We start from the raw sequence: 16,493 nt of genomic DNA on the forward strand, positions 1-16,493 counted from the left end.
GTGTACACTCGTGAGTCACCCCCTCCAGCAGTGCTTAGAACTTAGGGCACAGCTCTGAGGTCGAGAGTGGGCACCTTGGTCTCAAGAGACCTGGGTTGAAATGCCAGTTCTACAGTCAAAAGTCCTGTGACGGTAGATGAAAGAGCTAACCTCTGAGCCTTGTTTCCCTCATCTGTAGAATGGAGGTGGAAGAGGAGGAGGTGGAAGAGGAGGAGGTGTCCATGCAAGGTACCTTACAAGGGGCCCAGAACTTAAAAAAGTTTATTATGAAAATGTTCAAACATACAAAGAACCGAGAAATATTAATATAATGCATCCTCATCTACCTAATGCATGAATTTAGTAATTAACATTTTGCCATATGAGCTTTGTCCATGTGTTCCCCGAGTATATTTTAAAATCCATCAGTCGTCATGACATTTCCCCCCGAGTACTTCAGTGTGCCAACATACGGACGTTTTACTACCTATCAGTGCCTGAAATTAACACGAATTCCTTAATGTCATGTATAATTAAATGTTCTCAGCTGTTCAAAAACAGTCATTCCATGGTTGGTTTATCTGAATCAGGATCCAAACAAAGTCCACGGGGTACAACTGACTGCCAGGTCGCTAAGGCTCTTTCAACCTACAACAGTCCTCTCCTCAGTCTCCCCACGGACATCAACTTAAAGAAACAGGTCCCAAATTCAGGATTTGTCTGGTTTCTTGCTGGTGTCATTTACTGTGTCTCTCTAGTGCCTGCATTTTCTGCCGAATGTCCCAGAAGAGACATTTGCAGAAGCCATGTGGCCCCACTAGGACATCTCAGGTCCCAGCTGCCCCACCTCCTTCCGCCCAGCACAGGCCTGTGGCACAACCAAGCAGTTAGGCAAAGGAATGAATTCCTTGAACGTGTCATGTCAATGAGAAGAGCCAGGCCATCTTAAGAGGAACTTGACAGCTGATGAGACATTGACAGCAGGTGACAACAATCCCCAAACAGGACAGACGCCGACAACGAGGCAGAACACAGTCCTATACGGGCTGGTGAAAGACGAATGGGGACTGGGTTAGAGAACATGCCTGAGTCTGGTACAGCTTTCCTGCTGTTCTCACTGTGCACTGGAATCCATCATTATTCCGAGAACTTTAGTGAGAATCGAATACATCTCTCACACTCACTCTACAGCAAGGAAATGCGTAGGCTGAAGCATCGTTATGGCTGCAGGGTGCTTTAACTATCCAGAGGACACACTTACCATGTTCCTGCAGCCTTAGTGAGTACCAGAAATCCCTACTGGAAGCCCCCGAGCCCAGCAGTCCATGGGAATGATGCCTACAGCATATTCTATTTCCTTATTCTCAGTGAAGATGAAAAGCTGCCAACAAGTCTTGTTCTAAATTCTTTCTACTAAATCTTGTACTGAAGGGGTCAGTCTAGAAGAGCTGATGTTAGAAGTAATACTATTTTCCTTCCCTCTACAACTTGGACTCTTTGCTTTATTTTGCATTGCATTATCTTAAAAATCAGCAAAAATGCAACTGATCCCAGTCTCTTGCCCCTAGGAGGGGGGAAGCAGGTGCACGGGAGCACAGGGTGGGCAAGCACCCAGAACTGTGGCAGCGGCAGGAGGACAGGAGTGAGCAGGCACAAGGAGGGAGGACCGAGGAGGGGAGAGGCAAGGGGGGAGGCAAGAACAGAGGCAGCAATCGTGACTCTCGTGCGGCAGCGGTTCTCCACACCAGGTGGCTCTCAAGTTTGTGTGATTCCACATCTGTCTGCTTCCCCCAGGCCTCTCAGATTTCATTACAGCTACTGTTGTTTTCAAAGCATACTGTCTCCTAGCCATACAGACCCAGATCCTTCTCATTTTTAAGGGTACATAATAGTTACACGAATTTTTTCTGGTACAAGTATACAGCGTGTAACAATCAAATCTGGGTAGCTGGGATCCCCCTCACCTCAAACACGGCTCATTCCTTTGTGTTGGGATATTCCGAATCTTCTCTTCTGGCTATTTGAAACACAATAAATTATTAACTACGGTCTCCCTATTGCGCTACTGAACATGATCTCTGACGGACGCACCTCCAGACCTCCAAGCATCTCTCAACCAGCTAAACGCACTCGGTGACTGGCAGGCAGGCCCCGGCAGAGGCCGATCTCTGCTGAGAGTATGTCGGTGATGTGCTTGCCTTGGTTTTACTCAGAGGCCCGAGAACTTGCTTTTCAGGTTCAGGGACAGACAATAAGCAGGCGGCAGCCAGCACCGAGGCCCGAACGCCTGCTTCCGCACGCCAGCGTGAGCCACGGGAAGTTCACTGAGAAAACCCCTGCCAGCCCCATCTGAATGCAACCCACATATCACTCTCCTGGCTTCCAAGGAGGGTAGCCGGTATAGCACCATCAAGAACAAACATGGGGGCCAGGTGCGGTGGCTCACACCTGTAATCCCACCACCTTGGGAGGCTGAGGCAGGCAGATCACTTGAAGCCAGGAGTTCGAGATCAGCCTGGCCAACATGGCAAAACCCCAACTCTACTAAAAATACAAAAATCAGATGGGGCATGGTGGCCTGCACCTGTAGTCCCAGCTACTCGGTAGGCTGAGGCAGGAGAATCATTTGAACCTGGGCGGAAGAAGTTGCAGTGAGCGAGATCATAAGTCTGGGTGACAGAGCAAGACCCTGTATCAAAAAAAGGGGGGGGACATCCTCCCAGGCAGCCATGCCAGGGGCATGAGGGTCACCCAGCTCCTTAGGATCCCCTCTTTGGACCCTCCTAAATTCAGCTGCAACCAAGGGTATATGGTTCCTGGGGGTTCTCAGCACCCTGCATCCCCTCTACCCCTTCTAACTTTGGATTAGTCTAAAGGGATCTCTTCTCCCCAGGACTTCTGTAGGGGGCTCCCACGTGGTCTTCCTGCCTGCTGGCTCTCCCACCAGACATCTAATTATGACTAATTTGGAATCCTGGACTGGCACGTGAATCAATGGCAAGCAATTTGGCATACAAATCGAAAGCCACAAAAATATCCAAACTTGTTAAAACCAATTACTTCGACTCCTAGGCATCTATACTACATTTTAAATTTGGAAAATGGTATATGCTGCCCAAAATATTCAACAGCAACATTACTTATGTTCAACCTCAGAAGAATGATTAAGTTGCTATGGCACATTAACTTGATGAAGTAGGATGTACTCAACAATGTGTGGATAGGGAAACTCATAAATATATTTGAATTTGTCTATTACTGCTTCTAGGAAAAATGACAGCAGATCAAGAACTTGTGTCTGAGGTTTTTGTTTGTGTCTTTTTTTTTTTTTTGGAGGGGGGAGGAGGGCGGGACTCACTGTCACCCAGGCTGGAGCCTCGACCTCCTAGGCTCAAGCCATCCTCCCACCTCAGCCTCCTGGATAGCTGGGACTACAGGGCACACAGCCATGCCCAGCTAATTTTTAAATTTTTTGTAGAGGTGGGAGTCGGGGGGGGGGGGGCTCTTGCTTTGTTACCCAGGTTGGTCTTGAACTCCTGGCCTCAAGCTATCCTCCCACCAGGGCCTCCCGAAGTGCTGGGATTATAGGCGTGGGCCACTGTGCCTGGCCTATATCTGAGTTTTAAAGTAATTACAATTACCAAAGCAATTATAATGAGGTGGAAGGAGAGACCCGTTTGGGGCCATTTGGGAAAGATATAAATTAGACATTAAGACACTGCTCACAGAGAAAACAAACAGTGGTTTCTAATATAAGCTCCAGTCAAAAGCTGCAAATGCACACATTAACTGCAAACGAATCTTCTGGAGCACACTCCTGAGTGACCACCCTGAGTTCTTTGTTACTGATGATTCAGGACTCTCCTCGACATTGGGAGAGGTGGGGATCTATGCAACAGCATCCTACATCTTCACAATATCGTGTCAAATGAAGTATGCTGGCTACACATCTGAAGATACAATTTAAGTGATTCTAATTATATAGAGAAAATAATTCTAGAAGAAACCAATCAACTCTATAATCAAGAAGAAAACCAGGCATTACCCTAAGTCACAGGTGTAATCAATCAAAACAAAATCTCATTTGATATAAGCTTATTACTTAAGCAGATACAATCTTTAGGAACACACTTGTAACTGGCATCTAGAGGCGTAGGTGATGTTTACGACCATTAAGAGCAACACGAGGTTGACCAAAGTGGCCCAACATTACTCATGCGAAAATAAAGCCTGCTGTCTCCTGGTTCACATTCTTCCCTGACCCTCGGGCTCATCCTCCCAGCCAGGCCTGTGGGCAATTCCTGATCCGTAGGCAGGAGCAGGGAGGCCGTGGGCTCAGTGCCCAGTGACAGGAAGGGCTGGTACCCAGTACAGTAGACAGGCTGGCTGCCTGGGTTCTGGCAGCCCATCGGCTCATCCCATCACACTTTCACTCATCTTCAACAATGCTATTTTTTTCCATCAATGCATCACCAGTTTCCACTTTTCACCATGGTTACACTGCAAACCAAGCACAATCCATTTGCTAACATACCATCATAATAATCTTACAAGGAAAAAGGGAGATGAGAGTTCTTCAGCCCAAGACCTTTCTCTAGTGTTGAAACTGGAGGCTTCTTCACAGCGAGCAGAGTTATCTCCCTTAGCACCATCTCCAAAGGATGGGGACTCCTTCAAACAAACCAAACTTCCCCAAATCACCTTAAAACATTAGTAATGAAGGTTCTTACGACATATGGGCAATCAGGACTTAGTAATGTCATGCTTAGGTTAAGAACTGAGATTGACATAAGATGCCCTTTGTATGCAAAGACATTCAGCAACACCTGAGCAGGCCAGACAAGATGAGGGGGCACAGGTACTGCCAGAGGTGACAATGCTCAAAAAGGGCTCAAAAAGGTTCCAAACATATACAGGAAACGGAGGTTTGTATTCCCTTTAGTTCAGTGAGACGAAGAAGCTAGTGAGGCAGGTGAAGTCCATCACTTCTCCCAACCCACCCTTCCTTTGACAATCGGCGTGTGAACCTAGGTGTGACTTGGGCACGTGCCTTCATAACTACCATACAGAACCCTGTCCCCAGTAGCTGGAAGGTCTTTCCTTACCTGCGGTGCACAGACCAGGAGGGGAGATGCCTACACGTCATGCAAGAGAGAACGGAGGGAAAGCTGGGAAGCAGCCGAGTGAGCTGTGAGACCAGAGCGGCCTCCAATGTACCCCAAAAGAGCACTGGCTGCCCGGCAGGCAAGCCAGCCACTGGAGGGACACGCACAGGGCAGCCTGGAAGAGTGCCCTTATCAGGCCCTGCTTGCAACAAGAGCTGCCAGTCCAGAGCCACACCCAGTGGGTAACAAAGGAAACCTCAGCCCTAAGGCCCCAGCATGAAACCCCACTTCTGAGAACTTTGAGACTCAGACACAGACATGACCCTCATCAGATCTCACCACACGCCTCCTGGGTCAACAAACCTGGAAAGTCAATTTCACATCAACATAAGAGTTTGCTCATGATTTCCAGTTCAGAGTTGCTGGGTAGGATCCAAGCAAGTAATTTCTGACCCAAGTCAGAGTTAAGGTAAAAACGGATCAAAAATGTGACTCATTTTCTCGTACTATCTCCTTCCCAACCAAGTGTGCACTCCCCAGAAGAGGGAGACCATTCTCTAATCCACCCCACAATACTGCTACACCTACTGATCAGATCAGAGCCTCCTGATGGTTTATTTTTTAATTTTTATTTTTGAGACAGGGTCTTGCTGTGTCGTTCAGGCTGGGGTGCAGTATACCATGCCTAGCTAATTTTAGTATTTTTAGTAGAAATGGGGTTTCACCATATTAGCCAGGCTGGTCTCAAACTCCCAGCCTCAGCTTCCCAAAGTGCTGGGATTACAGGCGCTTGTGAGCCAGCACACCTGGCCAGAGCCTCCTGATGTTGAAAGAGCTTGGAGAAGAAGGCGGCCAAGCTGTGACGTTCTGACACCACCTCCAGCAAACGCCCAGGGAGGACTTGCCCTTCAAGGAAGGTGGGTGGAGATTGCTCAGGCAGACAGGACAGCTCTTGAATAAAGGTTCTCATGTGAGCAGTGATGGTGGAACCAAAAACAGAAGATCTTCACATGGCCCTGTCTCCTTTTCTCCATGGCACTTTGCATGATCTGAAACTGCTTATTTATTGTTTCTTCTACTTCAGGAGAGGACGGAGCGTGCTGTCTTGCTCACAGTTGTATTCACAGTGCAGTTGCTCAGTACAAATTTGTGAATGAATGGCACCAGCTTGATTTTCTTCCTTTGAAGGCACTTAATTTTTTAGTAAGTTTGTAATACACCTTTTTTCCCTCTGGAAAAGATTCTGACATACGTAATCATCTCTATTCATTCATTTTGCTTGGTACCAGGCAACCTCTTTGACTTATGGGTTCACATCATTCTTGAACTTGGGTAAGTTTTAAATCTTTAAACATTCTTCTGTTATATTTATTCTGGAGTTTTCTTTAAAAACACCAATTAGAGCTGTGCACTGATTCTTTCAAAACTCTTAAACCTCTGTCAGCTTGCGTCTCAACTAGAACGCCAACTTCCCAGGGCCCAACCCTGAAATGGCCGCATGCTGAGGTGCCCACGCCTTCTGCCCCGCCACTCTCTAGGGATATTTGTGACCAAAAGCAGGTAACTCACTGAAAATGGTGACTACAACACAGCACGCTTGCTCCTAAAGTGCTGTCAATCCTTCCTGTTTACTGTCAGTCTCCCCCATATGAATTTAAGACATACAGGAGAAGAGACTTTTGTTCTTGTCTACTCTGGTATTACTGGAATCTAGAAAAATGTGCCTACACAGAATGGGTTAAATGAAAAAATCAATATGAAATAAATACAATAATGAAAGAGAGAGAGAGAAGGAAGGGGAGGAAGGAAAGGGAGAGGAAAGGGAAGAGGGAGGAAAAGAAAGAGGGAGGAAAGGGAGGAGGGAGGAAAGGAAGGAGAAAAGGAAGGAGAAAAGGAAGGAGGGAGGGAGGAGGGAGGAAAAGAGGGAGGGAGGGAGGAAAAGAGGGAGGGAGGGAGGAAAAGGGAGGGAGGGAGGAAAAGAGGGAGGGAGGAAAAGAGGGAGGGAGGGAGGGAGGAAAGGGAGGAAAGGAGGGAGGGAGGAAAGGAAGGAGGGAGGGAGGAAAGGAAGGAGGGAGGGAGGGAGGAAAGGAAGGAGGGAGGGAGGGAGGAAAGGAAGGAGGGAGGGAGGGAGGAAAGGAAGGAGGGAGGGAGGGAGGAAAGGAAGGAGGGATGGAGGGATGGAGGGAGGGAAGGAAGGAAGGAGGGAGGGAGGGAGGGAGGGAGGGAGGAAAGGAGGGAGGGAGGGAGGGAGGAAAGGAGGGAGGGAGGGAGGGAGGGAGGAAAGGAGGGAGGGAGGGAGGGAGGAAAGGAGGGAGGGAGGGAGGGAGGAAAGGAGGGAGGGAGGAAAGGAGGGAGGGAGGGAGGAAAGGAGGGAGGGAGGGAGGGAGGAAAGGAGGGAGGGAGGAAAGGAGGGAGGGAGGGAGGGAGGGAGGGAGGAAAGGAGGGAGGGAGGGAGGGAGGGAGGAAAGGAGGGAGGGAGGGAGGGAGGGAGGAAAGGAGGGAGGGAGGGAGGGAGGAAAGGAGGGAGGGAGGAAAGGAGGGAGGGAGGGAGGGAAGAAGGGAGGGAGGGAAGGAAGGAGAGAGGGAGGGAGGAAAGGAAGGAGGGAGGGAGGAAAGGAAGGAAGGAGAGAGGGAGGGAGGAAAGGAAGGAAGGAAGGAAGGAGGGAGGGAGGGAGGGAAGGAGGGAGGGAGGGAGGGAGGAAAGGAGGGAGGGAGGGAGGGAGGGAGGGAGGGAGGGAAGGAGGGAGGGAGGGAAGGAAGGAGAGAGGGAGGGAGGAAAGGAAGGAGGGAGGGAGGAAAGGAAGGAAGGAGAGAGGGAGGGAGGAAAGGAAGGAAGGAAGGAGGGAGGGAGGGAGGGAGGAAAGGAGGGAGAGAGGGAGGGAGGAAAGGAGGGAGAGAGGGAGGGAGGAAAGGAGGGAGAGAGGGAGGGAGGAAAGGAGGGAGAGAGGGAGGGAGGAAAGGAGGGAGAGAGGGAGGGAGGAAAGGAGGGAGAGAGGGAGGGAGGAAAGGAGGGAGAGAGGGAGGGAGGAAAGGAGGGAGAGAGGGAGGGAGGAAAGGAGGGAGAGAGGGAGGGAAATCTAAAATCAGAGTCCTCAGTCACATGGTAGATCAACTAATTTACTACAAAGAATGAGAAGAGAATAATCGAGGTGGTGTCATCCAATGAGTTAAGAAACATGGGTTCTAGTCTCAGCCTTGCCAAAATCTACACAGATGAACTTTGATAAATGGGCTCAGCTTAAAATAAAGAGAATGGACTAAACGTGTAAGTTCCTGGTCGAGTCCCAAAATTACATGACCCCAGGAAAAGGGTCGATAGCCAAAGTGGCTGCAGATGAGAAGCAGCCAAGGCAGTGTCCCTCCCACGTGGGGTAGAGATACTCCCAAGCAAGGGCACACACCCAAGACCAGCCAGGTCTGCTATGTGGGGGGTGGGGGAACCCACTAGTCACTCACCAGCCAGTGGCTGTCAAGGCCATCATAGTGCTCAGAAAAGTCACGGCCACCGCTACCACTCAACAGTGAGACGGGCTCACTCCTCCCATGGTGGAACCAGGTACACCTGCAACTTGAGCTACAACCTGGATGCTTTCTAACAGTCTATAGCTTGCAACAGTGACCTGGGTCTGCAGGGAAAGTCACCCGGTGCTTCCTGTACTATGTTTAACAAGGTGGGAAGTCTACTGGGTACTGGGAAGATTTCTATTTAAAAGCAGCAGCAAGGTTCGGCCCGTATGCATATCTGAGTTAGGTATTTGTTTGCTCAGAAAGTTGGGGCCCAGAAAAGCCAATTCTCCGTGGATCATGTGGCCTTTTAACTGCGTACAGGGTCCTGAGAAGAGCAGACTGTGGGAAATGAAGTTAAACCAGAGCCCCAGGAGGCAAAGTCCCGGGATTTTTTGTCCCATCTAATAGAGTTCACAAAAGTGGAGGGCAACAGAGAAAAAGAATATGAGAAAAATTAGGAGAGCATCCCTAACACAGGACAAGTAAAAAACAGTGGGAAGAAAGGGTTAGGGTTTCATCTCATGTTGACAAGGACAGGCTGGGAACGAGAATCCTCAGAACTAAAAATAATAGGAAGACCCTGCAGCAGTCACTCAGAGCACTGTTCTTCCTCCATTCTCACACTTGCATGGACTCCCCCCATTTCTCTTGTGGGAGCTCCTTTCTCTTCAGGCCCCTTCAAGGTTGCAGACTCCATGCACTTGCACTTCGACCCCCAGCTGTGCCCAGACAGCAGGTGGAGCCCCTCTGCAACCGCACACACCTCCACCCCTCGCCACCATGGCCCTTCGGTTCCTGCCACCCCTCTCTGAACCCACTCCGCCCTGTGTCCCCACTGCCACCAAACAAACACAGCTTGAGTTAAAAACCTCGATCATGGTGGGCTGGATCAGCACAGGGTATTAAATGATACAGCAGGAGACAGAGGAGAAAACTGTTCATAACCAAGGTTGAAGAATTACCTTTATGACCTACCTCAAGGTACCAGCTTCGTTCCAACTTAGAAAAGCTACCAGGATAAGGAACAAAAGGTGGGAGCCCTCCAGGCCTTGTGAGGCGCGGCGCGGCGCGGCGCCGCCCTCACCCTCCCCTCACCTTCGAGTCGTAGGCCGACTGTTTGATGACCTCGGGTGCCATCCAGAACGGGGTGCCCACGAAGGTGTTCCTTTTGATCTGGGTGTCCGTCAGCTGGCCGGCCACACCAAAGTCCGCCAGCTTCACCTCACCATGCTCAGATAGCAGGACATTGGCCGCTGCAAAAGAAAGCCAAGGGGGCCCTGGGAGGCGTGGACTTACAACTCCGTGCACTGCCACAAGCGTGTCTTCTCCCCAGCTAGGTGGCGAGCCCACCGAAAACAGGCACCAGGGGCTACACTTTTTGTCAGACCCCCTCAAAGCCAGCCCAGCCCAGGCAAGGCAAATGTGCAGGACAAATGGGTGCCGGCACCTTCCCTTGAGAAGGCTTCAGGGCAACCCCACCACCGCCTTCGGTATTTCAAAGGAATGAAAATGGATGTCCTCTTACCTTTAATGTCTCTGTGGATTTTCTTCTCCGAATGGAGATAATCGAGTCCTTTCAGTATTTCTCTTAATATAGTAGCGATCTGGGTTTCATCTAACGGGCCAGGTTCTAACTAAGAAGAGAAAAAAATTCTTAAAGTCACTTAAATGATTATCTTATGAAAAGTTTGAGATAAAACAGAAACACTACCCATGTTAATGGACAAGGGTAATTAAAACCTGAAATCTTCTTCACTTAGAACACATGATTTTGCCCTAACAATTACAGTCCACTGAGGGACCCTTAAAAAAACAAAGGGCCCGAGAAAACGGCTTTGCTGAATGAAGCCAAACCAGCCGAGAAGCAAAGCGGAGCCAATGAGGAAGCCCGCGGCCCCGCCTGCGCCTGCAGCTGACCACAGGGCGACCCCCTGGCCATGGCAGGGGCGGGGTACAGGCTGAGCCAATGAGGAAGCCCGCGGCCCCGCCTGCGCCTGCAGCTGACCACAGGGCGACCCCCTGGCCATGGCAGGGGCGGGGTACAGGCTGGGGATTTCACTCCAGGAAACGAACAGCCAAGAGACAGAGCAGCCAGGATCTATCCTAACATATGTGGTTCCCTTACCAGAAGGCTCACCCCTGGTACCCAAAAACACCCAGGAAAGAAGGCCTAGGAGCCAGGCGCCTCTGAGGATATCTTTGTATTAGAATTTTTTAAATCTGCAGTTAAAGCTCCCCAACTTGGGGGAATGCAGCTGAAAGAGCTTAAATCCTAATAGTTTGGGATTTGTTATGTAATAGATATTATATAATAAAAATAACTATTATATTATCCCTAAGGTAATCATTACCTCTGAACGCTTTTCTTCTCAGAAACTCAAAATAATTGTTCCTATTGACTCCTTTATATCCACAACTGTATAAGATGAAAGGAAGAAATGTCAGGTATCCACATCTCCATTTAAAAGGAAAGGAAAACCAGGGTAACACAGGCTCACTTCAAACCAGATGGGAAGACCCCGCCCCCTGCAGAGTGGGGCAGTCAGTCACAAACAGTAATTCCACGGATGACAGCAGCAAAGCCACCAGCGCTCCCCAGAACCACAGAAACGGAGCCAGACGTCTAATTGATGCAGGTAGGGTTCCCCCAAATCATGGTCCTCCATTCTTGGTTTTCAGACTTGACAGTGAATGTCTTCACAGCCCACACCCACACATTTTAGCCAACAGGAAGATACAATCTGGGGCCTTTCACTTAGTTTTAAAAAGATAAGAAATGTGCTTTAAGCCAAAGGGGATGAAAACTAGGGCGCTCCTCCACAGGAAGCATCCGACTCAGGCGTGCACATCTCTGGGACAGAGCCCGACAGTCCTCCTTGCGTGCCTCAGCTCCTTCACGTCCTGTTCCACATCCGGAAGTACTTGTGGGGTGCAGTGTGGGGGCAACTGAGACAGCCCTTGTCACCGAAACCACAGCCTGACTCATACCTGGCCCTGCTTTCCGGCCCATGGGTGAGCTGTGCTGCCTTGGCTCGCAGGCCTGCCCTGGTCTACACAGCAATCCCAGGGTCAGGGCCACTCTCAGAGGCGGCCTCTCCTCACACGCTGGCCTCGCTGGGACTCTGGCCTGCCTGGCAGCAGACACACCTGGAATCCAGCCACCCCTGGCCTTCTCCACCAAGGACCCAGGTGCACAGAATGCACTTATCGCTTTTAGTTTGACCTCACACATATGCTCAGAGAAGGTCAAAATGCCCGTCTCCATCACCTGCCAGAAATTGTCCCAAATTCCAATTAAGATATTGTCCAAAAGTTACCTCAGACTAAGACATTACGGCACAGACTCTGTTCCCCAGAACGTAGTTTTTCCCAGTTACCTGACCAAAAGTCTTATTTACAAGAAATGCATATCAAAACTACTATTCTAAAGAACACAATCGGGAAAACTATGCCTTAAGTCAGCTTTCTCCACATCTATTTTTCAGTGTTCACAGAATGTAGAAATTTTAATTTTCAAAATGAGGAACACAGACTTTTCTCAACACCTGGGTGGACAGTGGGGAGGAGGATAGAGATGCCGGAGTGTTTGCTTTTGTTCATAACGCTGGAGTGCAGGAGAATCCAGTCAACCAAAGATCAAAGTCATGTTAGAGGCCAGGCTTGGTGGCTCACACCTGTAATCCCAGCACTTTGGGAGGCCGAGGTGGGTGGATCACCTGAGGTTGGGAGTTCGAGACCAGCCTGGCCAACATGGTGAAACCCCATCTCTACTAAAAACACAGAAAAATTAGCCGGGCATGATGGCACATGCTTGTAATCCCAGCTACTTGGGAGGCTGAGGCAGGAGAATTGCTTGAACCCAGGAGGCAGAGGTTGCAATGAGCCAAGATCGCACCATTGCACTCCAGCCTGGGCGACAGAGCAAGATTCCGTCTCAAAAAAAAAGTCACATTAGAGTCGGGTCCCATCTCCCATCTCCTCCTTCACCAAGTCTGTGCCCAAGCCGACGATCAATACCTGTGGTTAGATCTGGACTTAACCACCTCCCTTCCATTACCAAGTCTCCCGAAAGCAACGGCAGAGCGGCCTGCTGTCATTCCCAAAGGGCGCTAAGAGGAAGAGGTGAGGAACACTCATGGAAAATCCTCCCCTGGATAATTAAGGGCTGGCTCTGTGATGACTATCTGCATGGTTCTGCCCTTTTAAATCTGCCCTGAACACCATCCATCAATGACTTATATGCCCATGGGGAATGAGGAGGAAGGGGAGAAAAAGAGATAAAACTCTCTTTACTTGGGGGGAAATCCTTTCTGCGTCAAAATCCACTATAAAGGGTATTCAGCTGCTGTCTATCCCCCAGAGTGCCTCATGAGCAGCTCGGACCAGGCCAAGCTCTCCAAGTCATCAGATGGCGTTCGCCATCGTGACCATGCTCTCCATCATTCAGGCACTTGCAGACTCTTCAAATAGGACCCAGGAAAAAAACTTAGACCACATCCCACCTCTGGATGACTTCTAACTCCCCCTCCCTGAGCCTGTCCTCCCCTGCTTCGAAGCTCTGTAACAGGGACTATCAGCCAGGCACTCAGCCACAACAAGAGACCACATTTCCCAGACTCTGAGCAGCAGCCTGTGGTCAGGTGACTAAGACCTCGCCAGCGGGTCAGACAGGAGCAAACGTGCCCCATGCTCCTGCTTGGTCTTGGCCCTGAAGCACTGGCAGTGGGAGAGGACAATGGCTGAAGACCGAGGGAAGCCTGGGGCTCCAGATGCTGGAGCCACCCACCAGCACAGACCTTGATGGTATGGACCGGAGCCACTGACTCCAAGCGCGGGGGAGAAATACATTTCTATCTTTTGTGAGACACTGTTTTAGAGCTGCTATGACGGCAACTTGGCCTAAACATCAATGAATATGCCATCTCATTTCTTAAAACCCATGTTGTGTACTCATTTTTTAAGTCTGTCAAACATCTCTGCCTGATTAAGTGACTGATTTATGTAGCATAGTCCCTCTGTAATTAGATTCCAAGGTTGTCCCTCGGATTCTCTGGCAACACTGGCTGATCTTTTAATCAGCTAAAACCTTCTGGTCTGAGGCCCTCTGTGGCTCATCCTCACTCCAGCTCCCCCACTCACCTCCCTCGCCTGCACTGTTTTCCTTGTAAGGAAGGAACCTTCTAACAAATAGTGTAATTGACTGACCTCCCCACCAGAACTCCCCGAGAGCAGGACTTTCTGCTGCTGTGTCCAACAGCAATAACCCCCAACGGCCAGAGCAGCCCCTGACACGCGGGAGGCACACAAGTCTATGCCGAATGAAAAATGGTTTCCCTCGCTAGGCTACAAAGATGGACTGCATTTAAGTTAGGGTGATACTTCTTATGCTCTTCTAAGTCAGGGCACCCTACAGGCAAGGCGGCTGGAACTTGAGAGATGACTGACGTGAGCAGTTTTCAAGCTATATTCCAAGAGCCCAGTGGCCTTGGGATCATACAAACACTTAATTTCCATTTACCATTTTATTTAAAATTTTTTAAACCAACAGACTGAGCACACACTCAAATATGTGCATTCAAAACAAAAATGTGTACCTATTTTATATTCATGGCTCTTAATAATACTGTCTCTATTCTCCACCTGAGATCCCAAATTTGCATTTTTTAAAAGTTAAAAAGCACCCGGAGAGCAGCAAAGGTGGCTGCTAAGGGACGCACCCCTGCCAGCTGAGGGATGCTTATGCCCGACAGCAGACCTGGGCTAGCTGTCCACGGGTGAGGTCTCAGCAACTCGCCTAAGCAGACCTGGGCTCATCCCAGCCTTCAAGTCATAAAGCCTCTCTGCTTCGTCCTTCGCTCTGACATGTGGGGCCCGAGATTTATGTATATGCCATGTTGTCTGCCACCCAATTTTTAACTTGGGGCAAAGTCACTTCCCCTCTCCAGGGTGCCCCAGGCATCTGTAAATTTCCAGATGGACTTTCAGTTCCCCTCAACTCCGGCAGACCCTTGCACCTCAAGGGGGCCCGGTGGTGTGGATGTGGGAAAGAAGCAAAGACTGCAACAGCTCCCAGCCTACCTCCAAAACACCCCTTCCCAAGAAAGTGTGGCCTCTTTGAGGGGCTGAGAGCAGGCCAACAGAAAAGGGTAAAGATGGAGAAAGATGACAACATCAGAGGTCGGTAGAGGACAGTGTGGGGTCAAGGGAGGCCACAGGCTCTGAACTGGCAGAGCAAGTGTCAAGGCCCAGCCTCTGCTACCTGGGACCCCTCAATCCTGAGGGTCTCCTGGCTGGGACCCCTCACCCATGAGGGTCTCCATTCCTGCACCAATTAAATGAGACGATTAGGGACATTCAAAAAGGAATGTCTGTCCCTTGTCACCAGAACTCCTTAAGCAGAAGTGAAAAATGGTTTGCTGGAAGTCTCACACTATCTGGGATTTTTTAAGTGGAGAGTTTTACCCTTCCAACTGTAGTATTTAAAATTTCACAGACTGCAATTCAAAGAAATCCGAAGGTTATCATCAAATAAATTAAATTATTATACCATTAAAAATGAACACGTTAAAGCATTCCTGGAATTGCTCTTCTGAAGGACTTAATGTTGGAAAAAGAGTCCCTGTAAACAACTTCGTATATGCTACAAATGAAATTCACTTAAGATAAAAGTAAATCTAATTACATAAAATGAGGTAATTTTCTACATTTCTGTAGTATTTCCCAACAGGGTGAAAAAATGAAAAGCTCTTTATGTGAACATTTATGGAAAGGAACCAAAATAAGTTGTAAAAGTAATCCCGCTACATTGCTGTTTTTCCCTTTTTAATATAATTTTATACCATATTAATTTTTCTTGAAATCTGCCTTTTTAATACCATTTTTATCAATTATTTTTATGGTTTATAACAGCATTTGATTAGGTAAATTGAGTATGTTAGCCTTCTGGAGATACATATAGTTTCAGAAGTTTATCTTCCCAAAACATACTATCAATTGCTATTATTACTGTGAGAAAGAAGTTTCATCTTATTTATTTTAGAATTAAATTTTTTATAGAGATGGGATTTTGCTATGTGGCCCAGGCCAGTCCTGAACTTCTGGGCTCAAGTGATCCTCCCACCTCAGCCTCCCAAAAGTGAACAGACTATTAAGTGTGAGCCACTGTACCAGGCCTAAGAAGTTTCCTCTCAAAGGGGCTTTTTTTCCTTAATGAATAAAATCTATGTAGACTACACTAAAATAACACAGCTTCCTTCAGCTCTCCCTGCAACCGCGGTGGAAACCGCAGCCCTGTCATCCTGATGACCACCTATCATCCAGGACCCAACCTCTAACACTGCAATGACAGACCTGACCTATCTTGAAAATCATCACTCACCTAAATGCCCTGCACTTACAGAAGGGGTGGGGAAAGGGTGATCACAGTGACTTCGCTGCATAACCACAGCGGGAATGAGACAGCAAGTGCTAAACAGCTGCACGAATTCGTTTGCATTTACTATGTTTCAAGGATGACTTCAGCTGCGCTCATGACATATGCTGGTTATCTGTAAGCACTGCATCAAAACCCAATAGGAAGCCATGTTTTACACAAGGAAATCACAGACCGGGACGGTACAGCCACCCTCCACCTGGCTTCCACTACCTTACATGTGGACTGGAGGCCACAGAAGGCACTTGAGGGAGAGTTCAGAGGAGACATCACTGGTGCGGGCCAGCCCCACCTCCACGCCCTGGAAGCGCCGGCAAGCAGGGAAGTGTGTGTTCCCCTTAGGCATGACCACTTCTCCCACATCCGACATCCGACCTCCCATAATCACACCCTGCCCCTTAATTCCAAAATGACAATATTACACGCTTATTTTGGAAACTAAGTTGTCATGTGAAATATGAAACAATGAT

General features: G+C 48.9%; 1 protein-coding gene across 1 annotated transcript in view; it reads right to left on the bottom strand.

The window, feature by feature from the left end:
- Positions 1 to 16,493, bottom strand: part of STK24 (serine/threonine kinase 24) — a 129,015-nt gene that overhangs the window by 14,794 nt on the left and 97,728 nt on the right. Inside the window, exons 4-5 of the mRNA XM_054446404.2 lie at positions 10,117 to 10,225; positions 9,687 to 9,844 (exon numbers count right to left, since the gene is read on the bottom strand). Coding sequence (XP_054302379.1) covers positions 9,687 to 9,844; positions 10,117 to 10,225 — 267 coding nt within the window. The remainder of the gene's footprint in view (positions 1 to 9,686; positions 9,845 to 10,116; positions 10,226 to 16,493) is intronic.

Source organism: Pongo pygmaeus, chromosome 14, assembly GCF_028885625.2.
Source record: "Pongo pygmaeus isolate AG05252 chromosome 14, NHGRI_mPonPyg2-v2.0_pri, whole genome shotgun sequence".
NCBI lineage: Eukaryota > Metazoa > Chordata > Mammalia > Primates > Hominidae > Pongo > Pongo pygmaeus.